The 26,167-nt window shown below is 50.5% G+C and overlaps 10 protein-coding genes across 10 annotated transcripts; 3 read left to right on the top strand and 7 right to left on the bottom strand.

Moving 5' to 3' along the window:
• Positions 1-375: 375 nt before the first annotated feature.
• On the bottom strand, positions 376-2,106 carry T310_0159 (Chromosomal organization and DNA repair protein Mms21; the record flags this gene model as incomplete). The annotated part of the gene is made up of 2 exons (XM_013476931.1): positions 376-1,123; positions 1,223-2,106. The coding sequence occupies 2 exons, from the start codon at positions 2,104-2,106 to the stop codon at positions 376-378; spliced, it is 1,632 nt and encodes a 543-aa protein (XP_013332385.1).
• A 425-nt stretch (positions 2,107-2,531) lies between these two features.
• Positions 2,532-5,323, bottom strand: T310_0158 (mRNA (guanine-N(7)-)-methyltransferase; the record flags this gene model as incomplete). The annotated part of the gene is made up of 5 exons (XM_013476930.1): positions 2,532-2,544; positions 2,711-2,789; positions 3,032-3,198; positions 3,264-4,978; positions 5,102-5,323. 5 exons carry the CDS (start codon positions 5,321-5,323, stop codon positions 2,532-2,534), a joined length of 2,196 nt encoding a protein of 731 aa, XP_013332384.1.
• Positions 5,324-5,734: 411 nt separating this feature from the next.
• Positions 5,735-7,201, bottom strand: T310_0157 (uncharacterized protein; the record flags this gene model as incomplete). Its single annotated transcript, XM_013476929.1, has 3 exons — positions 5,735-6,504; positions 6,559-6,642; positions 6,703-7,201. 3 exons carry the CDS (start codon positions 7,199-7,201, stop codon positions 5,735-5,737), a joined length of 1,353 nt encoding a protein of 450 aa, XP_013332383.1.
• Positions 7,202-8,245: 1,044 nt separating this feature from the next.
• T310_0156 (uncharacterized protein) lies at positions 8,246-8,718 on the top strand (the record flags this gene model as incomplete). The annotated part of the gene is made up of 3 exons (XM_013476928.1): positions 8,246-8,430; positions 8,485-8,512; positions 8,572-8,718. The coding sequence occupies 3 exons, from the start codon at positions 8,246-8,248 to the stop codon at positions 8,716-8,718; spliced, it is 360 nt and encodes a 119-aa protein (XP_013332382.1).
• An 857-nt stretch (positions 8,719-9,575) lies between these two features.
• T310_0155 (Cytochrome c oxidase assembly protein cox15) lies at positions 9,576-11,054 on the top strand (the record flags this gene model as incomplete). The annotated part of the gene is made up of 3 exons (XM_013476927.1): positions 9,576-9,789; positions 9,828-9,909; positions 9,941-11,054. The coding sequence occupies 3 exons, from the start codon at positions 9,576-9,578 to the stop codon at positions 11,052-11,054; spliced, it is 1,410 nt and encodes a 469-aa protein (XP_013332381.1).
• Positions 11,055-11,970: 916 nt separating this feature from the next.
• Positions 11,971-14,020, bottom strand: T310_0154 (uncharacterized protein; the record flags this gene model as incomplete). The annotated part of the gene is made up of 2 exons (XM_013476926.1): positions 11,971-12,156; positions 12,218-14,020. The coding sequence occupies 2 exons, from the start codon at positions 14,018-14,020 to the stop codon at positions 11,971-11,973; spliced, it is 1,989 nt and encodes a 662-aa protein (XP_013332380.1).
• A 1,998-nt stretch (positions 14,021-16,018) lies between these two features.
• Positions 16,019-17,932, bottom strand: T310_0153 (Lysine--tRNA ligase; the record flags this gene model as incomplete). Its single annotated transcript, XM_013476925.1, has 2 exons — positions 16,019-17,641; positions 17,717-17,932. The coding sequence occupies 2 exons, from the start codon at positions 17,930-17,932 to the stop codon at positions 16,019-16,021; spliced, it is 1,839 nt and encodes a 612-aa protein (XP_013332379.1).
• A 730-nt stretch (positions 17,933-18,662) lies between these two features.
• On the bottom strand, positions 18,663-21,440 carry T310_0152 (Dynamin family protein; the record flags this gene model as incomplete). Its single annotated transcript, XM_013476924.1, has 4 exons — positions 18,663-19,088; positions 19,143-19,687; positions 19,744-21,312; positions 21,368-21,440. 4 exons carry the CDS (start codon positions 21,438-21,440, stop codon positions 18,663-18,665), a joined length of 2,613 nt encoding a protein of 870 aa, XP_013332378.1.
• Positions 21,441-21,670: 230 nt separating this feature from the next.
• Positions 21,671-24,291, top strand: T310_0151 (Mannose-1-phosphate guanylyltransferase; the record flags this gene model as incomplete). Its single annotated transcript, XM_013476923.1, has 9 exons — positions 21,671-21,673; positions 21,752-21,766; positions 21,806-22,071; positions 22,247-22,295; positions 22,401-22,442; positions 22,748-22,825; positions 22,895-22,951; positions 23,034-24,206; positions 24,265-24,291. 9 exons carry the CDS (start codon positions 21,671-21,673, stop codon positions 24,289-24,291), a joined length of 1,710 nt encoding a protein of 569 aa, XP_013332377.1.
• An 809-nt stretch (positions 24,292-25,100) lies between these two features.
• Positions 25,101-26,058, bottom strand: T310_0150 (Uncharacterized protein; the record flags this gene model as incomplete). Its single annotated transcript, XM_013476922.1, has 2 exons — positions 25,101-25,820; positions 25,897-26,058. The coding sequence occupies 2 exons, from the start codon at positions 26,056-26,058 to the stop codon at positions 25,101-25,103; spliced, it is 882 nt and encodes a 293-aa protein (XP_013332376.1).
• Positions 26,059-26,167: the final 109 nt, after the last annotated feature.

Below are 26,167 nucleotides of genomic sequence, written 5' to 3'. Positions count from 1 at the left end.
GTTCTCTATTATTATATACTCTTACACGTGGGTGTACGACTCTGCTTCATCTTCTCTGGCGGCTAATCGTTTTGCTTGTGATGTTGTCCACAGTGCTCGTTCTATAATGATATATTTATATGTTCGCTGTATGTCTTACAGAAAAAGCAGGGATGTCATATCTCTGCGCACGAACGCCGGTGGTCCGGAGGCTTGACTGGGGATGTAATAATGTAGTGTTTCAATTCATTACGATTCAAAGATTTCCATACACCTAGAGACATTGGAAGAGATTCAGAAAAAAAGTGGGAAATGTCATGAAGATTATTGACTATTATACAAGTTAGGTAGCGCTTTCTAGATTCTGGGCCGAGATAGCACAGAATATGCATTTCACTAAACTTCGATCTCATCATCTCGATCCGCAAAGTGCGACTGTTCTCGTTTGATACGAACTGTCTCCTCCCGCTCAATTGCGACTTCTTCATCTTCGGCATCCTCACCGTCGTAGGAGGCCACCGTGATACCACTCAGGCGTCCTCCCTTGGTGTTTCTTCGTTTGCCGGCGGCGCGGTCGAAATCGTCCTCTTCTGCTTCCCGTTGCTGCGCCGCCTCTGCGCGACGGACGCGTCTGAGCAGAACCGGATCCGGCTTCAGATCGTTGAGCGTTAGGGTGACGGTGCAGACGGGACACTGGATACATCGGACACGGCGGGAGCGGGTTCCTCCTCCGCCGCCGCGCGCATCTGGCTCCGCTGGGGTGGTCATGGAGCTGCGGTTGATCATGTCCTCGATGGCTTGGCGCTCGAAGCTGTGGGGGCATTTCGTGCTCGTCACGGGGTTTGTGAAAGGGAGCAGGGTCAGCGGGCATTTGAGCGAGATGCGCTCGCGCTCGATGGAGATCTCGTCTGAGTCGGCGGGTAATGCGGAGCGCTCGCGGTTTGCCTGGCGTCTTGTGCGCCGAGAGTGCGGTGAAGTTGTAGTGTTAGCTGCTGCTGAAGATGATGGATTTGCTGTGCTGTTTGGGTCTTCGAGGTGCGCGAACCACGTCGAGGGGTCTGGCACTGGGGGCATGTCATTTCCAGGATGATTGGCTTCGTGGACCATGCGGTAGAAGCCAATGTAGGCGTTCTCGTTCGTGTATCTTGATCAGACCGTCAGCATGTTGATTTCATGAACAGTTTCAAAGGGATGGAAGGTGGACAGTAAGACGTCGAGGGGAATATATATACTAAGTTCATACCTGTCTGTCAGGGACTTACGTTGCCATTCAGCCTCCTTCTCCGCCAGCTTCTCTTGAAGCTTTTGACTAGGCGGCTGATCAGGCTGTCTGTTGCGCCTCTCCGAGGGAGCCTCGTAGTCTTCATCTTCGTCGTCCTCGTCCTCATCCACATCTATCATCTCCTCATCCTCATCTTCACCCCGCCGTCGGGTCCTCCTGGTCCGCCGTCGAGCAGCACCTGTATCCCGCTTACGCCCTACTGCTACCCCCCCAGTAGCCTCTGCCTCTTTACCCAGTTCCTCCACCACCTCCGACAATCCGTTGAGTTTGACCTCCGCGTCGACCATCTGGCGCACGTGCTCCTCCAGCCGGCCCGTCACCTCCTTCACCTTTTCCTCCAGTCTGGCGAGTTTGGAGGCTTCTTCATTGTTCTCATCGTCGTCTTCCACGTCTTCAAAGGCCTTGTCATTCCCAGCCTCGCTGTCCGCCTCATCCTCATTATTTCCATCGCCTTCTTCTCCTTCATCATTTTTCACCGATATCCTGCGGTCATTATTACCTTTCCGTTTCTCCGCTCGCTCCCTCTGCTTCTGCCGCTCGTATCGGATGCGCGCATCCGTCGCCCGCTCGTTTATCTCGCCCGCTGTCTCCGTCAGCTTGTCCGCCGCCTGCTTCAGATGGGTCCTCAAGCTGCGGAACGAGCTCGACTGGGAGAGCGACGCGAGGGCGCGCTGGGCGTGCGGGTTCAGTGGTGCTGATAGAGGCTCGTACTCCGGCAGAGTGGGCACCGTTCGTGATGACGATGACGATCCATGATGACCTTCTTCTCGTCTCTCCTCGCGATGATGATGATGTCGAGAGCGGTGTCGTGATGATGACGCGTCGGGTGTAGCGACCGCCGACATTCCTTTTTTTTTACCCCCTTCGAAGGTCAAGTTGTTCTAATCTCTCGCGCTTTTCTTCTCTCTGTTTAATAATGTGCGTCAGTACCGTACTCCTAAAAGACACATGTACATACATGTATGTACGTTGAGGGTCAGATCACACGGAGTCGTAATTACAGCACGTACATGTACAGTACAAGTCGAAGGTTGATCGTTTTAGATAGAAACTGGTGCTCTTAATGAAGAAGAAGAAGAAAAAGAAATTATCTCTGTCTCTCTCACGGATTCCTTGAAACATTTCGTTTCTTGAAATCAAAATCCGTCAATTGTTTGTTTGATTTTTTGTGAAGAACCCGTCTTGATAAGATAAAATCGAACTCGACACGCGTGACGACGTGTCGTGATGGCGCTAGTCCGTTTTAGGATATACATATCCTTGAGGTCCTTTACGGATCCGTACTATTATTGCGTACTTCGTTAGTGTTATGTCGAGTCGAAACCTGGCTGAATGGCTGAATGACTATATGATTATGCTAAAAAAAAGTTTTCCTGATTTTGATACCAGTGCGCATTTGTTTCCCTGTCTCATGAAGCCAGACTACTTGCTTTACTGGACAGTACGTACGAAGAGAGCTTCCAGCCAACCACAAATGCGGCAGGTATAAAAATAGGTATACTGTATTGTCTATTTGTACAGTACATTTCTAGAAGAAAGAAGTGTTTCCCAAGAATGCAGGAAAAAAAATTAATTACAGAAAGATGCCAGCCAGAGAAGTCACCTACTAAAAAAACCCCTTTAACTACCTAAAATGCATGCATGCGCAGGAGCCGTCGATTCATTACACCTTGTAGAAACAAAAGGCGTGGTAGAAGCCTATATGAGAAAAGGAAGTGTAAGCGTAAGGTCAAGCCTGAAGTTTTTTAACGCAGGAGAAAGGAAACTTACTAGCTGCCTCGAGCTCCTCGTCAGTAACCAACAGAGGACCACCCCCTCGGGCTCTGACACCCATGCGCTCGCTCAAAGGCCCCAATTCTGGGTCATCTTTCTCTTCTTTCCAGACATCCAGGAACGGTTTGCGGTATTGAAGCTCCAGGTTGTACTCCTGGGTGAGTCTGACGGGATTGTTAGGCACAGTGTCTCGGGCTGAAAAATATAAGACGCGCATCACAAGACTTACGCTCGAAAAGCTTCCCACGGCACCACGTACTCCGGAAGCCCCTCCACGGCCTCTTCCATGAAGTAGCTGTATTTCCAGCCAAAAGGAGGACGAAACACCCCATCTTCAGGTGTAGCACCCGGGAATCGCACCCGATAGATACTGTTACCCCATTGTGGTGTTTCTTCCTCCACCTCCCCATCCTCCGGCACCTCAGCCTGGCCCTGTTTCCTAGCTTCCTCTCGCTCCTTGCGTTTCTTGTGGAATTCCACTACTTTGGCGCTGATCACGTCGGAGTTGGGTCCGACGCCCAGGAATCGCCCGCCTCTCTTCAGCAGTCCAGATACGTTCTGCAACATCTGTCGAGCTTTCTCTTCGCTCTCGAAAGCATAGTGCATTGAGAACATGCTCGCGACCACGTCGAAGCCGCCGCCGCCCCAACGGGAGCTCATGATCGATCCGCCAGGTCCGACATTGGCGTCAATGCCGACTTGCCGAATGATGGGGATATCGCCCAGCCATTCCCCAAAGCAATCCTTTGGGTAGAATTCGGCGTGGAAGAGTTGATTGCCTTTCCTGCCTCGTGGGCCGCGCCCGCCTCTCATACCGTTGTATCGCTCACGAGCCTGCTCGATCGAGACTTCAGCCGGGTCGAGCCCAACGTAGAGATCGACAGGCTGAGGAGCCAGCTGCCATTTCCCAAGATCTCCTCCCTTGCCACAACCGAGGTCAACCACTAGGAGCCTCCTCTCTTCAACTGGGGGAGGACCAACACCCTCAGCCCAGTCTTTGGTGCCACTCATACGGGACAGGAATTCTTCGTCCGGAGAGAACTTCTGGATAAGGGTACTCTTGACCCAGTTGTTGAAAGCCCGGAGCCCCTTGATTTTACTGTCGGTTCTCCTCCACTCTCGCCCCCTTTCAGGAACGGCATTGTAGTGCTGGCGGACTACGTCCGAGACACCACGATCCCGCAACGCTTTCTCGACTTCTTCCTGCTGAATCCGCTCCCGCTCCTCCTGTCGACGCCTCAATGCCTCTCTGTCTGCTATCCCCAGCCGCGCGCCTCCGCCCGGGCGTTTCCTTTGCCGTGCCTGAGCCTCTGGTGTAGGGGATCGTTCAGGGGGTAATGGAGAATGGTCTCGACGTTGGTCTTCTGGAGAGCGTCTTGGCGATACGGACCGGGAATCTCGCGGGAGCTCAGGGCGGATTGGGCTTCGGGAGCGATCTCGACGAGAATAAGCTGACGGTGGAGTTGGGCCGCGTTTTCGAAGTTTCAGATGCCGTTCTTCCTGTCGCTTTCGCTTTGACACAGCTGGTCTTGGTTTGTCGGAGGCAGGCTCCTCGTCAGTCAGCTTTCTCTTCTTTTCATTTGACGTTCCATCTAGTGTCTGAGTCTCATTGGCAACGCCGTTGTTCTGGGGCTCGGTGGGTGTACTATCGAGTTCCGGTCTGGCTTCATTCAAACCAGCAGTTTCGCTTTGATTCTCTCCATGGGTTATCTCGGCCTCTTCAGCCATTGCTTCCGGAGGGCGCGTGGGTTGAGCTTCGATGTGAGAGGATTCGAGGTCGTCGACCTTGACGGAGGCGGCGTGAGAATGAAAAGATTCTCTATCCTGTTCCGATGGTGAGAGGTCTCTCGAAACGGCGGAAGCTGGAGGCTGGTCTGAGCCTGTACTCTGCTCGGCGCCACCTTCAATTGTCTCTCGAGGTGTTGAGTGTGGAGCAATCGTAGTCTGCAAATAGTTAAAACTAGATCTGATGGAGCCCCAAGCGCACGACGAAACACTGTCCGCTCTCCGCTTGGTCCACCCAGCGGTGACTGCGCGCAATATTCATTCAGAATAGGGTTTACCTACCGAAGAACTGACAAGATTGGCCGCAGGATCTGGCTGTTCCCCCGGTGGGTGGACTGAAGCGCCGCCATGGGCTGCTGTGTCGCGCTTCTCAGCTCGGTGGCGCGCATCGCGTTCTGCCGAGCGGTCGAGGTCCTGCTCCTCGGAGACGGTGTAGATATCCCGCGCTGGATCGTACATGGCGACGGACGCACGACGGCTGTCTTCCGACGGACGCTCCGCCATGATGGGCGATGAAGCCTGCGATCTTTATAGGCCCGGACGCCTCTCTGTCTGCATGCGGCATCTCCCTCGCGACCTGAGCTCGTCACGGCGATCGCATTCTTTGATGCAGGATATCCTGTTCCGGCCTAGCGCCGGCTGTGCTAAACCTTTCCCGATCGGGGCTTTTCTGGTTCACCAATTACGTCCGAGGCAGCCTCCACGAATGACAGTCTTCGAGAAGAATTGATGCACAAGTAATACGAGAACCATGAACAGTAGCTGGGGTATTAACAAGTTCATCTCGTAACTACACTATATCCTTACGTATATATCTATGGTTCATACGGTCAACTCCCTCAGACCCCAAATCCAACCGCAAACGCCGCGCTTGCAAGTAAAACGAGAATAACAAGCCTTGTAATAAACCGGTCTTCATCGTGATTTGCTGCTAGAGACTGACTTTCTGTGGGCCCTGACATGGAGAGCCTCTCTCACTCGCCGGAGTTTCGACCACCATTCTCTGTCTTTAGCCTTTTGCGTTTCTTCGTCGACAGCGGTGTAATCGACGGAGCTGACGTCGGAATCCACGTGAAGCTTCTCAGAAGTGGACATGGATCTGACACGACGGCGATGTTTCGTCTTGATGCTTTGGGCGAGGATCTCCCAGCCACAGTGGAGATCTTCCGTCTTCTCAGTCGTCTTCCCAGTGCCGCTCTGGGCCTTCCCATTGATCCAGGGGCAGTAATCCATGTGCTCGTTCGTAACAGAAAGCTTGCTGTAGACTGCACTCCGCCCGTCCTCTTTTGGCTTGTACAGCCACAGACCTAACCGCCTAAAACATGCCCGGCATTCTAGAAGACCACTCGAACCGTCTTTCACGACATCCCAGCCAAAGAACGCCAAAGCAAAGGCCGTCTCATCGATCTGTCGTTCGACATTATCCGTTTCTGCCGATTTCTGTCCATCTTCTTGACTTTGTTCGCGAGAAGCTCCAGGCTCGACTGTAGTCGATGTGGATTCCTGCCGCTGGAGAAAATCCGGTGGTAACATCTTTATAATCTCCTCCACTTTAAAACCTTCAGGTATTTCGATAGTCTCTCTGGAGGGCAATTCAGATCCCATATCGGCGACCTTCAAATAGCGCTTATGAAGTGCACTTATGGCGACATCTGGATTCGTCAATGGCAGACGATGGATCGTGGCTGGAGAATTGATTCTTAGTGTTGGCTTCGAGATATTATGATTTGACTACGTACCATCGCAACCCTTGTTCCTCCACGGGCAATGTTCACTATGGCCTTCTGCCAAGATTCGCGTGTATTCGTCAACGACCTTCGCTCCTAGGACGGGGTTTAGCACTCTGAAAGAGATAAGAGCACAAGATCTTTGCCTCCACATACGGACTTCCTTCCTTTCCCGCACTTTGTCACTGTCCAAGTCATCGAAATCATCCACCTCCTCGGGGAGCTTGACGACCACAGAGCTTCCACAGCCTCCAACACATGTAACTCGCATGTAATCTGTGCACGACCACCCACGTTTCGCCCATTCGACCTCGTTTATAGGCGCCGGTTTGGGAGACCATCGCGTGACCGGGCGGAACGTCTCGAGCCGTTCGAGAAAACGCTCACGGTCCCAGGGAACGAAATTGGGACGGACATTCGCGGCACTGGGGGAGGTTCTGATTATTTTAGAGATCTCTGTCTTGGACGTTATCCCGTCAAGAGGTCCGTCGCTGACCCGAACTCTCTTGATCGATGGTGGAGTGGCGAGGCGTTCGTGTGCCGCCATGTCGGGATCCTTTGCAGCTTTCGAAGCTGCATCGCTGGCCAGAGGTTTGGAGATCGACTCAAGGACTCTATGAAACTTTCGTTTCTTGGTTTCCAGGGCGTAAGACATTGTCACGGGGGCTGCGACAACAACCTCATGGAGAAGTTCTTAAGATGGAGCTACCTGGTGGAACTGCGGCGATCGACCTCGGTGGTGGAGCCTGACTAACCAATCTGGGATTGTATACAAAGACCACAACAACGACAAACCATGCCCTGTACCATTCAAACATTTGTGTCATTTTCTCTTGGCTTACTGTCATTAAATTATTTTATGTATGTTGTTCGTGAATGAATTCGGCATCCATGACATGTAAATGGTGAATGAGCACGTACTTTTGTGGATCGGGAGTGACATCCGACACTGAAAAGAGCCAGTCCCCAATTACGGAGTACAAGATGTGAGGTGCTAGAGCTCCTATTGAAAGTTAGGAACCGCATGTCCATTGTCGGGGTAACCTAAGCTAAATCCAAGGTCCTTATCAGATGGCTACCACAATAGGCAGCCTGTACAACCCATCCGGGCTTGATGAGTGTAAGGAGTCTCATAGTTGGGCTTTCAGCTCTTCCCCTTTTTTCGATGATACCGGATACTGTCAATCGCAAAAAAAGTTCAACGCAATGATAGCAACGGCATATAGTTCCTTTTGGAGCCACGGCCGTCATAAATAGCCGTCGTCAGGCTTGCTACAAATTATAGCATCTTTCTCACCGCTACTCGAAAGATCTTACACCCTTGTATTTGATTTTCAACAGTTACTTAATCCGGAAAAGGCGATAATGACCTTATGGCGTTCGCCCAAGTGGATGAGGGTGCTTGTTGACATAACAACCCAGCTATCATAAGCGCGCTTGGAACATGCATTCCCAGCATCGTGGAATCATGTGAGCGCCATTCTGATCAGCCCAGTTGGGCAGACAAGGAAGGATACAGGGATCAGGCCGGCAAGCCTACCCCTCCGCAACCCGGACAAGATTAGTCTTAGCATGCATCTAACATTGGTTATAAATACCCGCATGGACGGCGAGGTATCTCGTTTACCGTCGTCAGGAGCCTTTAGTTTCATTTTATCTGCTGCTGGAGTGACTATCTCCACAAGACTATACTGTTACAATGTCGTCCTCTTTCAACGGCGTGAGCCTTCACGTAAGCATCACTATTGCCCCGGAGAATGTCCCAAAGTTCTTCGAAGCATTCAAACCGGTCTATGACAAAGTGATTGCGGAGCCCGAATGTACCTTTTTCGAGGTGCATCAATCGCCAGACGAACCAGGCGTGCTTTCGTGGGTCGAGAACTGGTATGTTGTCTGCAGCATTAAATTGAAGTTCAGATGAAACTGACCAAGATGCAGGTCTAAGCCAAAGGAGTGGTTGATACAGGTGAGAGCCCTGCCCTCGGTGATTAATAACGATTTGCCGACATTAACGTTCGCCTCCAGCACCAACTTACAAAAGAGTACTACAAAGAATACATCGCCATTACCGAACCGATGTTCTTGAAGCCACGCGAGATAAAAGTTCTCAACCGTTTGGGTTCTCCCTACGTCCTGGTTAAGGAGGATAACGGTGGGATTCAAACCTCATAACTGCAATCTTATCGTTGGTACTCTATCGGTTGTCTGAAATCGTTTCATAATGTGAGGAACAAGTGAGTGGCTTGCCACCACTATTGTAAGAAAGATATGGGAGACAGCAAAAATTGACCGACAGATGAAGTTAAAAACTTCCACACAGAAGGAATTTGACAGCGCGTGTTTTGCATTAGATGCAATTCAAACTCATATCAAAGTCAAGTGTCTTAGGAAATTCAGACTAGATTTTTTGGAACAGATCATTATCCCACTCCTTCGCCCTTAATTTTTGAAGTTTCTGCAGTCCATTGAAGACAATTTCACCATCAAGAAATCTCCAGATGTTATTGAATGTAGTCCCACTGACACCATGGACTGGTCTCATAATTACATATGCAGGCCACGCATTGAACTCTTACTAGGGCATATCCATTGGCTTGGTTCTGCAGCAACACCACCAGTCACTTGCTCAGAATCCCTATTAAACACATTCAAATGGCATAAAATATGCAAACTTCTGGGCAAGAACATAACCCGACAAGAGACCATTGACATAAATGTAGTTTGCAGTTAGATAATGTCAGAGACCGAGAATGGAAAGCGGTCAGAGCGGAACATACCTAACCAGCTGATCTGGTAAAACCCCAATGCTGATTGGCCCGCACGCCCCGCGTCCCGAGATATCGCCGGCAAGAGAGGTCCGACGTCTTTTCTGATCTTACAATTACTGGTATTCGATTTCATTTGTTTCAATTCTTCTGGATCCTAGGGCGATTGCCCCTACCATTCAAGATGGCTTCTTTCAGGGCCCCGGTCCCCATGTTTAGGAGTCTTGCTCCTCGCATCTCGCGGGATTTCTTCACCTGTCGCCAATGCTTGCGAAACCAAGACTTCATCACGAGATCGTTCAGCAGGCGTACGACCCCTGTATCATTTCTACGGAATCCGGGAAGGCTCAATTCATATCTTGCGAGCCTCAGAAGCCAGATGAGAAGCTTCCCAAGCTTGAGGACTGCGTCATTATCGACAACCGCCGCCCGGTCACTGGAACAAGGGGCTTCGACCGCGAAATCCCGCTTTCCGGAGGTTAGTGACAAAGTTGTTGCATACTGGCTGTTAGCCAGCGCTGCGAGTGTATTTGGTATCGTCATATTCGGTGGGCTCACAAGACTCACTGAGTCTGGGTAAGTATGCTCTGTGCCCCCTGTAAGTAAATTGAAATTGACAATTACTGCAGATTGAGTATCACGGAATGGAAACCAGTCACCGGATCGATACCTCCCTTGTCTGACGAAGACTGGGAGTCGGAGTTTGCAAAATACCGCGCGTCCCCTGAGTTTCAACTGCTGAACCCTCATATGAATCTCTCGGAGTTCAAATCGATCTATTACATGGAATGGATACACCGTCTCTGGGGCAGATTCGTGGGCTTGTCCTTCGTCATACCGGCCGTCTATTTTGTGGCCAAGAAAAAAGTTTCGAAGCCAATGGCTTGGCGGCTGGCTGGTATTGCTGGTCTGATCGGGTTCCAGGGATTCATCGGATGGTGGATGGTGAAATCTGGCCTGAAAGATGACCTTTTTGCTCCTGGAAGCCATCCAAGAGTGAGTCAATATCGGTTAACGGCTCATCTAGCGGCAGCCTTCACATGCTACGTAGCCATGCTCTGGAACGGCCTTGCAATTCTGAGATCTCATCGGCTTCTTGCTGACCCGGAGGCCGGCATTAACCTTCTCAATTCGTTGCAAAATCCGAAACTCAAGATCTTCCGCCGATCTGTTGCGGTCCTGGGTCTGTTGGTCTTCACCACTGCTATGTCGGGCGCCCTTGTTGCTGGCCTCGATGCGGGTCTTATCTATAACGAATTCCCGACCATGGGCAATGGTCTCACTCCTCCGAAATCCGAGTTGTTTGACGAACGGTATTCGCGTAAACCGGACAAATCTGACCTCTGGTGGAGGAATATGCTGGAGAACCCATCATTGGTGCAATTGGACCATCGCATCCTGGCTATGACTACCTTCACGAGTGTCATGGCTCTTTGGGCGTATACACGAGGTTCGCCGACGATGAGACGCTTGCTACCTCCGGCGGCCAAGAAGGGCGTCCACGGCGTTGTCGCTTTCACATTTGTTCAAGTAGCCCTGGGTATCTCGACCTTGCTATATCTGGTTCCTACACACCTCGCATCTACTCACCAGGCTGGGAGCCTTTTCCTTCTGACTTGGGTCCTTGTCCTCGGGAGCAGAGTCTGGCATCCATCAAGGACCGCTAAATTATTGCAGATGGCCGTAAAGGCTAGGAACCAGTCAGTTTCGGCATCCGCCCTGAATGCGACGAGCAAATTATAAAGTGGTGTCATGGAGATCAATTGGTTTGCTGGCATGGTGCATTTTCAAGCTCCTCTCCGACATCAACAATGAATCCCTGATCTCCTCTCTGCTGTTTACCACGGCTGTCTCACCTTCAGGCTTTGTCTGCCTCTTTTGGAAAACGACTTTGTGACAATGCCGCCATATAGCTGTATATTATAGAACTTATCCTGTATAAATTAACTTGTATTATTAACAACTTTCTGACCTCCTGTATTGGGTTTTCTTTACAGGAAATTTCCAAAACATTGGAGAGACTACACGATCAATTATGCTGTGCCGTCATTTTGCCTCAGAATTTTTGACTTGGACTCTCTTGAATTTTTTTTTATTAGTAAAAATATTTCTTTTTCCTACCTCACTACAGAAAACATCAATAGGACAAACCAGGACAAAGAACTGGGGGTTCAATCCATATCAGGTCGCTTCAACGGTTCCCAAAGCTGGTAGAAGCTGGTAGAGTTGCGAACGACCAGCATACCACTTGAGGAAGCTACGTCCTCAACAGACCTGTATTGGAGAGAACTCATTGTGATGTGCAAACACGATAAGCTTTTTTTTTGTTGTTGTATTTCTTTTTTTTGTCGGACAATACAAAGACAGAATATGAAAACCGTTTTCTCATGACATGGGAAAATTTCTGATCACAAGCAGTCAACCGGAGTACATGTTCTGGAAAGAGCAGCGTCGATAACATCTGCTGTGAGCAGTCTTGAAAGAAATGTGTGAAGTGAAAACCAAACCTGGGCGGCGAAGGTGAACACAAGCCGCAGGTGTACAGGTTCACAGAAGGCTAAACCCAGTGCCGAGCAAACACATCAGTCATATCTTGTTTCTGTCAAAATCACTGTCATCTTCACTACACGCCTATTATCTCTCTTCTCCAGCATGAAGACTAGAGCGTCTCTTCATCATTGCCATTCTGGTCACTCGGGGTGTGGTGATCAGCTCGATTGTGTGGATTGATTGGGGAACTCGAGTTCAGAGTTGGTCCCCTCTGTCTATACGTCACTGCACGTCTGAGCGAAGCTGGGGAGAAGCTTCGGCGGCGGGTACGGGGGGTGCCGAGTATGTCATTATCCTATTCAGTCAGTCTTGTTATCCTTGTCGCTGAGAAGACAGGATCAATTGCTTGTACACACCGATGAATCTGGTCTAGTGATATCAGTTGGCAGTTCAGTTATGATTGACTCTGTGCCAGACTGCGCCTGAGCCGGAGAACTGGCAAGGTTTGTCGCCTCGTTAGGGTCTGGCTGTGACTGTCTTGACTGATTTCCGACTTCCGAAGTCATCTGCCCAGCTTCTTCTTCTTCTTTCTTCATTTGCTGGTATGCATCCCCCGCAGCTACAATGAGGAACCACCAAGCACGGTCACGTTCGTCGTGCAGGTCGAGCTTGTACTGTCGTGCTCGTTCCCGCTCTTCCTCGAGCTGTATCTGCTTCTGATGCCAAGCGTCGACGTCGTCCCGGTGCTCATCATTCTCATCTCTCACTGAAACAGCGGGAGTTTCTCTGTTCTGAGCAGCCGGAGAACCCGGAGTCTCGACATACAGAGAGGATGCTGCCTCATCGGTTTCGAGTGGGGTGTAGTATTCAGCTTCAGGCAGTCTCGGATGAGATTCAAAGTCCATGTCCATCGGCTGCGGCTGCGTATCGATGGTTTCGCGCGGAAAGAGTGGTCCATGACCAGATCTACGTGGTTGGGGGAGGGGTCGAAGACGGCCACGTCCTTCGGGCACCGCTCTATGCGGATTCTGCAGTGGAAGCTGCGCTCTGCGATGCTGGGGTTGATAAGCGTATTGTGGCACACGAGGAATTCCATGAGAATACTGTGGCAGAAAGACAGGGTCAGGCACTGGTAGCTGTTGCATGTTGCCATTGGCGTCATGGTATACCTGGACGGGAACAAAGACAGTTCCATTGTAGAGCTGTGGCCTCTGAACTTGGTGGTATCCAGCATGTTGAGCTTGACCATACGAACCTCCAAGACTCACCGGATTCATCCTTCTATGTGGCATCTGGTGTTGCATCCTAGGTAAGACACGAGCCTGTTCAATTCCTCCGTCTGCGTGCACAGCATTTGCTGGTTGAGGGGGTGCACGCCCTCTCTGAGGCGTTGGATCACCACCGGAGGGTTGGCGACTGGTATTGCCCTGAGGATTAACACGCCTATACCGACGAGAAGTATTATGCTCCCTTAAGCCACCTCGATTGTCGTCGCAAGGTGAACAAATCTGCCAGCCACAATCTTTGCAGCGGTACATGACTGATTGATTTTTTTCATCGCATACATCACACTTAGCATTGCGCACTGTGATTTCGTCCCATCTATTATGAGGTTTGGCCTCGTCTTGATCTTGAGCGTGTCCAAGTCGTTGAGAAGCATCGATTATCGCAGGGTCAATAGGGATTGAACCTTCCGGATTGTTTTCTGTCATCTCGCTTGCTGGTCCTCGCTGTTGCACACGGATGTTATGAATCATCGCTGGATGTGCGTGTGACAGCATTCTCTCAGCTTCGGCTTGTTCTTCATGAGCTCTGGCCTCTGCAAGTCTATTGCGCAATGCAGAGAGGACTCGTCCGAGGTGATCGTTTCTTGTCAATCTCCCGAGGTAGATGCTGTTACCTGGCCCTGTGTTCTGGCCCCGTCCTGCATTTTGAGCTGATCCTGCGTTTTGAGCGAGTCTGGCATTCCGACCAGGTGCTGGGTTTTGCCCTGGCCCTGCATTCTGTGCCGGCCCTATATTCTGACCTGGCCTTGTGCTCTGAGCTCCCCTTAAAGGCTGAACTGGCGGTCGAATGCGACCTGAAGTATGAATCACTGTTGCATTGCCATCTGGTCCACGGATTGAGACAGGGACCCTTCGAACAGGTGCAGTCGGCTGCTGAGGAGGTACAGGTGGATCAGGTTCCTGATCATCGACAGGTGTTGAAGGACCTGGCATCCTGTCGAGTGCAGGGAGAGAGCAGGTATTCGAGGAATGACGATTGATATTGTGGAAAAGATAAGATGACTTGCTTTTTTTTAAGATGGAAATACGAGTCAAGGTTTTGGATGAGACAAGACCCTGCAGGGTCAAGGAAACTTTCAAGAATAGAGCCTTGTGATCTAACCCACAAACCACAAACAAGGAAGGAGACAGGTATCTTAGCCTTCCAAGACGATGAGGGTATTTGACAAGGAGGGAAGAAGATACTAAGACGGTATGAGAAGGAGAAAGCTTGTTGGAAAACTGACTGACAAGACAAGCTAGGTGGGAACAACGCGGTGAAGACGCGATATTGCAAGTGACGTGGTTAGATGACAGAAGAAGAAGAAGAAGAACAAAACAAGAAGAAGGGGGGCAAGAAAGAAAAGGTAAGACTCTGTTAGTCACGTCGAAGGAACTTCCCATTCACCATCAGACGCGGTATACCGGGTTACCTGTTTAGGAAAGGCGAGATATCAAATAGCAGATGAGTGACGGAGGTGGGTGGCGAAAAGTGACGGAGAATTTCCTCTTGTTGACAGGGTCAAGAGTGGTGCATTCACCGTGGAAACCAGGCTTGTTACTCCCTGTCAAGAGAAATCTTTTGGATGAAAAAAAAAATTGCAAAAGAAAGTCTTCTTCTTCCCAGGAGGAAAAAAGGGAAAAATAGAGCATTTCAACAATGGAGAGCTATTTGTCTTACCACTACTACAACAATATTACTGTGGGTGGGCTTCATCTCATCCAGGATGTCGACAAGGCAGGATTCTAACACGGTGATACTGGTCTTAGTCGGGACATTCCGGTCATTGTTCTGATTCCTGTCCCCTGATTCCATTCTCCTCACTGTCGAGGATTCTTTAGATAATATATTGACGATAGCATCCCTACAGCTAGCTATAGCAACTATGCAGAACTACGGAGGTATCTATCAGATCAGATGGTACATAGTACAGTACTTATCTGATCGACTTGGCAGCACACTCCATCTCTCTCTCTAGGTAAGTACCTGCTGCTGCTACTGATATATTGCTATCGCAGAACAAGACATGACAGGACGATGAAAAAGGCATATATGTCCATCATATCGTACAGTACATATCTGTACTAGGGCTCAGACCCAGGCTCAGACCAAGACCAAGACCAAAAACTCAAGTCGGTAGACGGACGGGGAAAAAAAAAGAAGAGAGAGAAAGAGAGAGACGAGACGAGATGATGAGCGAAAGAAGAGGACCAGACATATCTCGGTATATATGCATATACTCTGACTAATTACGAAACGAGTACATATACGATGTGTATCACCAGCATCGCAGCTATATGCTACGCGAAAAGCAGACTCGCATTTTCTCGACTCCTCCCATCATCATCGTCATCATCGTCATCATCGAATAGCTAGGGATTACGATTCCTTAGTCCTTGCTCTTCTTCTTTCCCTTATTTGTTTGTTTGTTTTGATTGATCGTCATATGAGGTCATACCAAGTTATCTAGTTATCTTCATCATCCCCATCTTGTGGGGGTATGCCGACTACCTGTCTACAGTCTACCTACCTAAGCGCCTGAATCAAGTATTTATTGTTACGTTACATTATAATGACCTCGATAGCCAAGCTAATTTAATATTCATCGAGATCGATGGAGGGAGAGAGAAAGGGGAAAACGGCAGGAAATTTGTTACGATGCTTTTTTTATCTGTGTGTGCAAGTCATTTCTTCTTAATTTATCTTATCCTGTCCTATCCACATTCTAACGAGGTTTCTTGTGTTTAGTTCGTTAGGTACCTAGGTAGTTAACTATATGTCCTTCCTTACTTCCTTCTTTCCTTCCCAAAACATGACAACACAGCATACCGTACACCATTTATGATCGTGGATCGTGGATCGTGGATTGGCATGAACATCGGACATCACGATTCAGGGTTATTTATTTGTGGGCTAGAAAGGTGGGGGGGGAAAGACTGTCAGTTTTGGGCTCAGACTTTACTTATTATACTGGGCGACTTACGGATTCCCTCCTCAGGAACGGGCTCGACGCCAACCACCTCCGCCGCAAGAGGCTTCTCTTCCTTCTTGTCCTTGTCCTCCTTCATGAACGGGAAGGCAAGGACCTCCTTAATACTGTAGTTGTCCGTCAGGAACATGACCAGACGGTCAATGCCCATACCCCAGCCTCCCGTAGGAGGCAGACCGTATTCCAGACTGGTGCAGAAGTTCTCGTCAATCAGCTGCGCCTCGTCGTCACCCTGGGACTTCTGGCGGGCCTGCTCCTCGAAGCGCAGACGCTGGTCGAACGGGTCGTTCAACTCCGTGTACGCGTTGACGATCTCCTTCTTGCAGACGAACGCCTCGAATCGCTCGCAGAGACCGACGTGCTTGCGGTGGTACTTGGCCAGCGGGGACATCATCTGAGGATGTCCCGTGATGAAAGTCGGGTTGATGCAGGTCTCCTCGATGAACTCGCCGACGAGCTTGTCGAGCATTCTCGCGTTGGTCAGCGGAGGTGGGCACTCCACTCCGGTCTTCTTCAGCAGGTTCTTGAGGAACTCGTGGGCCTCCTCCGTGTGCAGCTTGTCTCCAGGAGGGAACTTCTCTCCCGTGGCCTCCTCGAGGGCCGGGATCATCTCAACCCGTCTCCACGGCGCCTTCCAGTTGATAGTGTAGACCTCGCCGGATTGCGTGTGGAAGGTGGTCTCGTATCCACCCGTAATGTGCTTGACCAGGCCAGAGATAAGCTCCTCGGTGAGGTTCATGACATCGTACACGTCGGCGTAGGCCCAGTAGAACTCGCAGGTCGTGAACTCCGGGTTGTGGGTAAGGTCGATGCCTTCGTTCCGGAACTGGCGACCAAGTTCGTACACACGCTCCAGACCACCAACGATCAGCATCTTCAGGTACAGCTCAGGCGCCACCCGCATATAGAGATCCATGTCCAGCTCGTTGTGGTGGGTAATGAAGGGCTTGGCCGTCGCGCCACCGGGGATGGCGTTCATCATGGGCGTCTCCACCTCGATGAAATCCCGGCTGTCGAAGAAGCGACGGATGTAGCTGACGATCTTGTGTCGGGTCACGAAGACATTGCGCGACTTGTCGTTCATGATCAAGTCGAGGTACCGCTGACGGTACCGCTGCTCCTGATCGCGCAGGCCGTAGTGCTCTGAAGGAATCGCGTGCAGGCAAGGCGCCAGCAGGACGACTTCGGTCGCGAAGATGGACAGTTCGCCATCGGGCCGGTTCTTGGGGTTACTGCGGCCGGGGAACCCGACGATACCGATGATATCTCCTCTCCGGAGGTGCTCATGCTGCGCTTCGAAGGGCACGTCGCTCTTCACGTTTTGCGCTTGGGCGACCACCTGGACCTTGACGCCCTCGGCGCGGATATCGTAGAAGATCAGCTTGGGACCTGACGCTCGCTTGGTGTAGATCCGCCCCGCGATCCGCACGGTCACATCTGGCTTCTGCTCTCCCTTGGCCAGCCCCTCGTATTCCTTGAGGAATTGCCGCAAGTCGTCGGTGACCTGGAACTTGTGTGGATAAGGATCGGGGTTCTTGGTTTCTCGCAACTTGTTGATTCGTGCGCTTCGGATTTCAAAATATTGCTAGAAGCGCAAATTTTCGCAAGTTAGCGATTGCACAAAAAATATCAGTAAAAACTTGAGATGAGAGAAACTCACATTCGGAGTGAGATTGCTTTCCTCCTCTTCCGCCGATACTTTCTTCTCCGGCTTCGGGGGCGCAGCAGCCTCCTTCTCCTTCTTCTTGGCTTCCTTCTCTCTCTGCTTCTGACGTCTCTTCAGTTCCGACTTGGACACCCTCTCGCCGGTGACCTCATCGAGGACCAAGTTGGCCATGGAGGCCTCAGCCTCCTTGACTGCGGCGGAATCCGTCATAGTCACTGTGATTTGATTTCGCGCTGGAACGTTCCTTCTTTTTTTCTTTTACCACAAAGTTTTTTTGGGTCCAGCGATTAATTAATTCCTCCTGGCGGAGAGGTGGCGCAGTTTGAATGGAAAAGTATGCAGCAGAAAAAGATGTGCGGGGAACGCGGTCACCGGAGGTTTGGTTTGGTCCCCTCCAGAACTTTTTCGGACATGAGTAAGGCGGCAAAGTCTGGGACGGCCATTCATTGGGTTTGGGGTCCTGCGAACGATATCGACAGTCTACGTCCTGGGAATACAAACCCCAGATTTAGTTTCGAAAATCGAAGGGAACTCCCATCCTAGATTTGCGTTCTTTTCTTTTCATGCAGAGAACAAGACATACTCTCTGTCGATCAACGTTTCGTATCTCGGCCTAGGGCTTAGGGCTTAGGGTAGCGAATGAGGGGCAACCCCGCCTTCAAAATCGTTCTTGGCATTTATCAGCAGGAACCGTGATGCTCACATTATTACTTCTACTACTAGTCTCAAGGTCCTAAAATTTCCTGCTTGATACAATTTCCCAAATAGTTCCGCCATTCCCAAATACCTGTAGCATACATAGTGTGCAGTCACGATGTCAGTCCGGTACTATGCTTGAACAATCAATCGTCTGAATCACATGAGAATTTCCTCTTCCAACTGATCCTGCTTAGATGCGCGATCACCGTTTTGGTCCAAACCTCTCCGGTTGTTGGCCCAGTCAGACTTGGAGCATAGTCTTGTTATCCTCGTCATGTAGGTTCATGCCAATGCCGAAAGTGAGCGAATAATCGTATTCTGTCTTCACATCGTCATCGTCTTCCTTTTTTCTGCTGCAAGCCACTCCTGAGCCTTGGTCAGCTTGGCCTTCTCCTTCACGAGGTATTGTCGGCGCCTTTGGCGTTCCGGGTCTTCGGCCATCAACTCCAGGCATCGCTCCATAGCTACAAAAGCGATAGTTATCGGTATATGATGCCAGGGAGATGGGAGATAAGCAGTACTTACCGTTCTCTTCGAGTATGCCAAGTTCTTTCTCAATGACCATGAACAGTTCGTCACGGCATCTCGAGAAGACCTTTATATGAACGCCCTGGCATATGGAATCAACGAAGCGCGAGCTGGCTACTTCATAGTAACCTCGAACGGTCTAGCAAGTCCTGTTAACTACTGACTCTCGTGAATCACAGCTACAGTAACATACCGCCATCATATCGATTTCTCTCTCGAATGGATCTGGTCCCATGTCTCTGTCACTCAGTTTGCGGACCTCGGCCTCTACTTTCTGCTGCTCCGAAGGTAGTCTTCCCTGAGATTCCAGGAAGCGGCGCGCCCTCACCTCCCGTCGACGAGCTTTGAGAGTTGCGGAGGCGTCTTCCTTCGCTCTCCTCATGTATGAAGTAGCCATCGTGAATGGCTTGTTGTACTCAAGTTGATAAAGTTCAAATGCTTGGGCAAAGTGATCCTCCCGGACTTCCGCCAGGAACTTCTCGATGATTCCCACAAGTTTTCCGTAAAGATCAGTCTGTTTGTATTGCGAAAAGACCCGTTCCACCTGCTCCAGGAGCGTATCCTTTGTCAGTTTATGGCTAACAGAAAGAAAGATCTTAAGAGGTTCAACCCAGTGCCGAACGGAAATCTGGTTCATAGTCTCGACTGCTTTTGGGTTGATCTCCTCCTGAATACCTGTGCTGATAGAGTCTTCGTTTATGCCGCGAATTTCTTCCAGCGGAAAGACCTTTGCAGCGGCTATGGTTTACAGGTTAGCTAAAATTGAATCTGATTTAAAGTCTTTTAGCACTTACATCTGAATTCGCTGAAATGGGAAGTGAAATAACACCTATTCTCGACAGAGGGTTGTGCCTGGACAGACGGTCGTGGCTTCACGTCAACAGGAGGCTTCACGTCCACAGGTGGCTTCCGCTTCAGCGTGCTCCGAATAGCTGTCAATTCACAGTCCGAGTCCCCAGCTCCCGGCTGCTGGGGAAAAGTTTCCGTTTCGGCCGACAGTTTCATGGTTGGACGTGTTTTCTTGATTGCGGCTTCAAAATCCTTTGCAATATTCACCCAGATCTTTTGCATAGGATGCTCCCTAGAGCCGCCATCGATATGAGCTCTGATATGAGACTTCAGGTCATGCAGTTTCGAACAGAGGATATACGGGAAGTTGGCCGATGGGGGTTCAGACAGCGTAAGGAGCTCATAGTCTATCTGCTCGGCTTTCTCGTTAATCTGGCTAATAACGAGAGGCAAGGACCTCTGGATCTGCTCTAGTAACAAGCCGGACAACGCTGTCTGCAGGTTTCGAGTCCCAAATCTTGCCTGAAAAGCCCCTAGTTTCGTCGTCCATGGAGGAGAAGCGAAAAATTGTCCTTCCTCTAGCCGGGCCTGTGAGTGTCCTACTGACGGGTCAGGATTATTACGGACAACGTAATAACCATGGCCAAGAGCGAACTTGTCGCCACTGAGGATTTCGATCCATTGCTGGAGAGCTTCGACACGGTCGGGTTTTGTCAGGACACCGAGCGTCCTTGACGTCGCATTCGCGATGTCTCTCACGATTCGTGATGCGCTCGAATTTGTTGCATCATCCGTCATAGGCAATGTCAGGAGCACGATACAGTTTTCCTGGGCGATATATTCTTTCACCAAGTTCTCGACCAATGTAACAAGATAACGTTCCTCCTCGAATTCCGCCTGGCTTATGACACCGGGCAGGTCATAGAACGACAAGTTAGGAAAACCTGGCGCAGAGATGTCAAGCCTGATGACATTCGGTGAAAATTTCACCTGGGTTTCCTTGGAGTAAATGTCTGGAATCCGATCCGGCTTGTAGTTTTCTGGGTCGTCTTTAGGATTCAGGATGGCGAGCTGGGCACACCTGAGCGCTTCCTGGACTTTTCCCCTGTCTGTCAACGTGATGAAGTCCACCTTGACCTGGTCCTGCTCTATCCAGGGGCCAAGAGGCTGGGATTTCCTGGGTAACTTTTTGACCTTTCTCTGTCCATCGTACATGTAGTTGAAACACAGGGAAATCTGACAGGTCCACTCGTGATTTGCCTCACTCTCTGACAAGTTGATTTCCAGAGGGCACCGCGTACAGGTACCCGCGCTACGCGGGACCTTGATCTCACTCATGCCTTCTATGAGTGAGCTCTTCCCAGTTGATTGATCTCCCACCACACAAATCTTTGGTAAAGCGATTCTGGAATCCTCGATCCCAAGATGGCGTAGGTCTCGCACCTTTCGGACTAACGTCTTCATATCATGAGCCATAAGCTCAAGGGAATCAGAGCCATGAGCGGGGAGCTGAGAAACATAAGGGCTTTCACGATGAGGGAGATTGAACGCAGAGCTCTTCTCCCGGAGAAGCACTGGAATTTCAGTCAGTTTGAATACCATTTTTTTCAAGCTTTGCATGTGCCTCACCTGCAGGTTCGAAGGACTGTCTCTGGTAAGAGATGGCCGGCCCCGTATTTGGAGGCATCGACAGTTGTCGCATGGTGGATGAATCTTGAGACGGCTAAAACTCTGACGAAATATTCTTCAACGAGTCCTTGTACACAGAAGATTAAAGACAATGGTAGAGGATGACAGCTATTAAGAGTGGCTGAGACGAGGGAACAAACTGACAGGTCTCACTGACACGAGTCTCTGCTGATAAGTTTGATGTAGAGAAAGATACAAAGGTAGAAAAGAATGAAATGAGATGAAGGATCTGAGATTGTAGAGATGGTATGTTGTGGGCAGGTGAAGGTAGTATTGTAGGTTGTTGTCTGGTGAAAGAAAAAGAAGTAAATGTAAACAAGGCAGGTAAGCAAAAGTCAAGTGAGTGAATGAGTGATCCATGCTCGTGTCACTTGCAAGACCAAGTCCCATGGCGACCATTCCCAAGGAATTTGTGGTGGAAGACTCCGTCGACGACAGCAGCGTGAACAAACACCTGCGTATAGCTACCCCCAAAATTGGCAGGAACAGGCCGGCAGTCTGTCCTGCACGCTCAGAGCTAACAAGCTACACCAAACGTTTCAATTGGCCCAAAGACAAACCAGGCTGGGTGAACTGTTTGGGTTTATTTTACTCTCAGGGATTTGTCCCTTAGAAGCCAGACATCTCAGGCGTTACAACACCAGGTGTGAGTCGCGTAATCCATTGAACTGTGCACACTAAGAGAGCTGGATAACGGCAACTGCCTTACGAGCAAAATTTCAGCTTCGCAATTATTCCCATAGAAGAATATAGCACCGCGAGGAATATACAGCTTGTGATTATTATATTAGTGGAGACGAATATTAATTTCTCTAGTAGTAAGTTTAACAGCCTAATCGAGCCATTAAGTGTCACCGGACTGCAGATTGTATGTACTCTGAAACACAACATACTATGCAGGCCAATTCTCTGCAAGTCCCTCTGCTGTCAACAGAATCGATCATTGGAATTGCGTAGACTGCGAACGGAATAGGTGAGAGCAGCCCTGCTGTTGCAGGGCTTACTCCAGAGTACTGTATGAATGCGGTGAAGAATCGAAGGGCATGCATGGGCTTGCCCCGATGCGGGAGCTTGTTGTGCAACATAGCCAGCGGGGTCCCTGAACGTCTCAAAATTAGGACTGACCGCCTAGACCGGCTGCGTGGCAATCCTTAGGAAACAACACGCTGGAGGGCAAACTTTCGCTAAATCCTCCTGCTGTCCCTTTCCTTCAATTCTTTGATTCGATCTGCGCTGCGAGGACTCTGCATTCAGGAGGATTATTCCGCGAGAGCATTGCTATAACTACCTTCTCCAGATTGTTTACTTTAACTGCGCCAGTTAATTATCTCCGCCCCAAGGATGCTCCAGGTTCCGCATCGGGAACACAACCTGGCCTCGACCAAGGCCGTGATTTTGGTAAGCTCAGCTCGACCTCTTTCGCCTCAGCTGCGACGACTGTCTGCTCACAGGAAGATCCCCGTCTAGGTCGGTGGTCCTTCCAGAGGAACTCGTTTCAGGCCTCTGTCGCTTGATATTCCCAAGGTGCGTTCTCGCCGCCCGCAACATACCCCTGACCCGCCCCGCATTGGATATTTCGATCGCTGAACGTACGATCATTGTCTAGCCTCTCTTTGAAGTCGCCGGCCATCCAATCATCTGGCACGCCCTCAAGGCCCTTGCGAAAGTCCCTGGACTCCGAGAAGTCTACCTGGTCGGCTACTACGACGAGATCGTCTTCCGAGACTTCATCAAGGACTCCCACAAGGAGTTTCCCCATCTGCGCATCCAATACCTACGAGAGTACCAGGCACTCGGCACCGCTGGCGGTCTGTACCATTTCCGCGATGCTATTCTGAAGGGCAAACCGGAGCGCTTCTTCGTGCTCAATGCCGACGTGTGCTGCTCGTTCCCCCTCCTTGAGATGCTGAAGCTGTTCGAAGAGAAGGATGCGGAGGCCGTCATCCTGGGAACGAGAGTCAGCAACGAGGCTGCGACCAACTTTGGTTGCATTGTGTCCGACTCGCACACCAAGCGTGTTCTGCACTACGTCGAGAAGCCCGAGTCCCACATCTCGAACCTGATCAACTGCGGTGTATACCTGTTTGCGACAGAATGCATCTTCCCTTCCATCCGCAGCGCGATCAAGCGACGCACCACTCGCCCCCGCCTTGTCTCCTACCCGTCGTCGGAGAATCTCGAGTCGTCGTTTGTGGCAGAGCAGGAGGAGGATGCTGAGAAGCCCGAGGTGCTGCGCTTGGAGCAGGACATCCTCTCCGATCTCGCCGACAGCAACCGATTCTTCGTCCACGAGACCAAGGACTTCTGGCGGCAGATCAAGACCGCTGGCTCTGCCGTGCCCGCCAACGCCCTCTATCTCCAGAAAGCGTTCCAGGCGCAGTCGGATGAACTCACTCCCCCGTCGGCGTCCATTGTGCCGCCGGTCTACATCCACCCCACCGCGACGGTCGACCCAACCGCGAAGCTGGGCCCCAATGTCTCCATTGGCCCTCGCGCCGTGATCGGGGCGGGAGCCCGGGTCAAAGAGTCGATCGTTCTCGAAGACGCCGAAATCAAGCACGACGCCTGCGTGTTGTACTCCATCATCGGCTGGAGCAGCCGTGTGGGAGCCTGGGCTCGTGTAGAGGGTTCTCCAACGCCAGTGGGGAGCCACTCTACGAGCATCATCAAGAACGGCGTCAAGGTGCAGAGCATCACGATCTTGGGAAAAGAGTGCGTCGTCGGAGACGAGGTGCGAGTACAGAACTGTGTTTGCTTGCCGTACAAGGAGTTGAAGAGGGTGAGCTTGTCTAACCCATCCACCCTGTCTACGATCTACTAACTTCTCATTCAATTAGGATGTCGCCAATGAAGTCATTATGTAATTCGTCGATGACATACGGAATATATCTCTGCTGAGATTAGCCTTTTTTTTCTTTTTTAGACTTGTGGTTGAATTTGTATGACGACCCATATTTCCCATCCTAGCAAGCTCCTCCCACATCATGTTCCATCAGCGTAGTTTTCTTCGCTATTTGGATATATAATCTATAAAAAAAGAATTTTTTTCCCCCTTTCAGCGGGTGACTGTTGGTTTTTTTTTCTTATTATTATTATTATTTTTTTTTCTGTGGCATGATGCTTGGGTAGGTAGCTTCCTTCCTGTCCACGTTATCCATACACAGTGTCATAAATATACACAAAACGCATGGCTAGGTCCATAATATGATATATCCTATATCCTATATCCCATCACCACGTCCGTGTCCACATCCATGTCCTCTATAACTACCTAGTCATCATTGATTGACAGCAAAAACAAAAAGGCAAAAAGGAGAAACTACCCATCGATGCGAGCCCTCGTGATGAACAAAGCAGATAACACCGCCAACGCCAATCCCGGGAAAAAAAAGCTGAGGTCCGAAAAATTTTTTTACCCCCTTATGTGGCCATCCAATTGCAGAGGGAGAGATTCCGCTGGAATCCCTATAGAATGAATGGTGGGGGGTAATAAAATCTCCATGGAAAAAAAAAGCCAGAACACTTGAGCAAAGAACGCCTGGCATTACAATCATGAGGTTCAACCAAAAAAAAGGTGCAGTAAATATGAACAACAGAGACATCGCGAGAGAAATTCAGAGCCGGACGTATTTCTGCACATCACGAAGGAACAAAACAATCCACAGGTTATCGTTTACCGGTAATTACCCGGGTCGTAGTGTGTCTGTTCTGGAGGAGCACTGTAGCCGCGCAGATCGTCCATTCTCGTCCTTAATGGCGAGTAGTGAGGAGGAGGCGCGTAGCTCCCACCGACAGCGGGGACGTTGTCGTAGTACTCCTGCGCCTCACCGGCGTGGTGCTGCTCCAAGACATCATTGTCGCGGTACGGACTGCTGGAATACGGATTCGAGTATCCCGTCTGGTTATAGCCATAGTAGCGCTGCTGCTCCTGAGGACGGACCGTGCCGAAGGCATTGTATGCATCCGTGGCCGGGTCGTTGGGGTTGGAGGGGACGCCAGAAGCGAGGCTGCTCCGCTGGTCGAGCTTGACGTCCGCGAGCATGGTTTCGCTGCCCATGGCATTGTAATCGCCCCTGTTGTACTGGTTCTTGCGGGCGGCGACATCGACAAAGATGGCGGCCAGCTGCGAGACGAACGCAACGACGACGAACGAGAACAAGGTCTTGTAAATCCGACAGACCATGATTCCCGTGGCGGTGCCCCAGTGGGTCGTGTCACACGTGGTCGTTAGCGTCCCCGACATGCTCCAGCCCAAGAGGCCCAGAGACACAATCCAGATCAGGAAGAGGCCCGTATTGAAGGCGAGGGCCAGCGTCGGGGAGAGGCTGCCACAGCAGTAGAGCGCGCCCGTGAACGCGAGATTGAGGAAGGTCAGGAAACACGTCACCATGATCTGCAGGAGAATCGTCAGCCGGGCAAAGGGAAAAAAAAAAGAGGCCATTGATCCCGAGTTAAGATACTGTACGTACCACAATAAACGTAAAAGGCAGTTTGAAGTTATCTTGATGCAGATGGTACGCGAAATAGATCATGATGATCGCCACAATGAGGGTTGCAATAAAGCTGAATGCTCTGACGACATGAAAAGCCCCCGGCGAGTAGGGAGATGGAAGCGTCCTTGCGGTCCTCATCTTGACGTGGGTGGTCGTGTATTGCCTACCAGTCAAAAGAGGTGTGTAATTCTTTCTTTTTTTCGTATCAACGGATCGGTGTAACCCTCGCCAGAGGGTGATGATTGCC

The sequence above is a fragment of the Rasamsonia emersonii genome, assembly GCF_000968595.1.
Source record: "Rasamsonia emersonii CBS 393.64 chromosome Unknown ctg1118621759668, whole genome shotgun sequence".
NCBI classification, from domain to species: Eukaryota; Fungi; Ascomycota; class Eurotiomycetes; order Eurotiales; family Trichocomaceae; genus Rasamsonia; species Rasamsonia emersonii.
The sequence above is the reverse complement of the archived record's forward strand: the minus strand, read 5'-3'. Positions and strand labels throughout refer to the sequence as shown.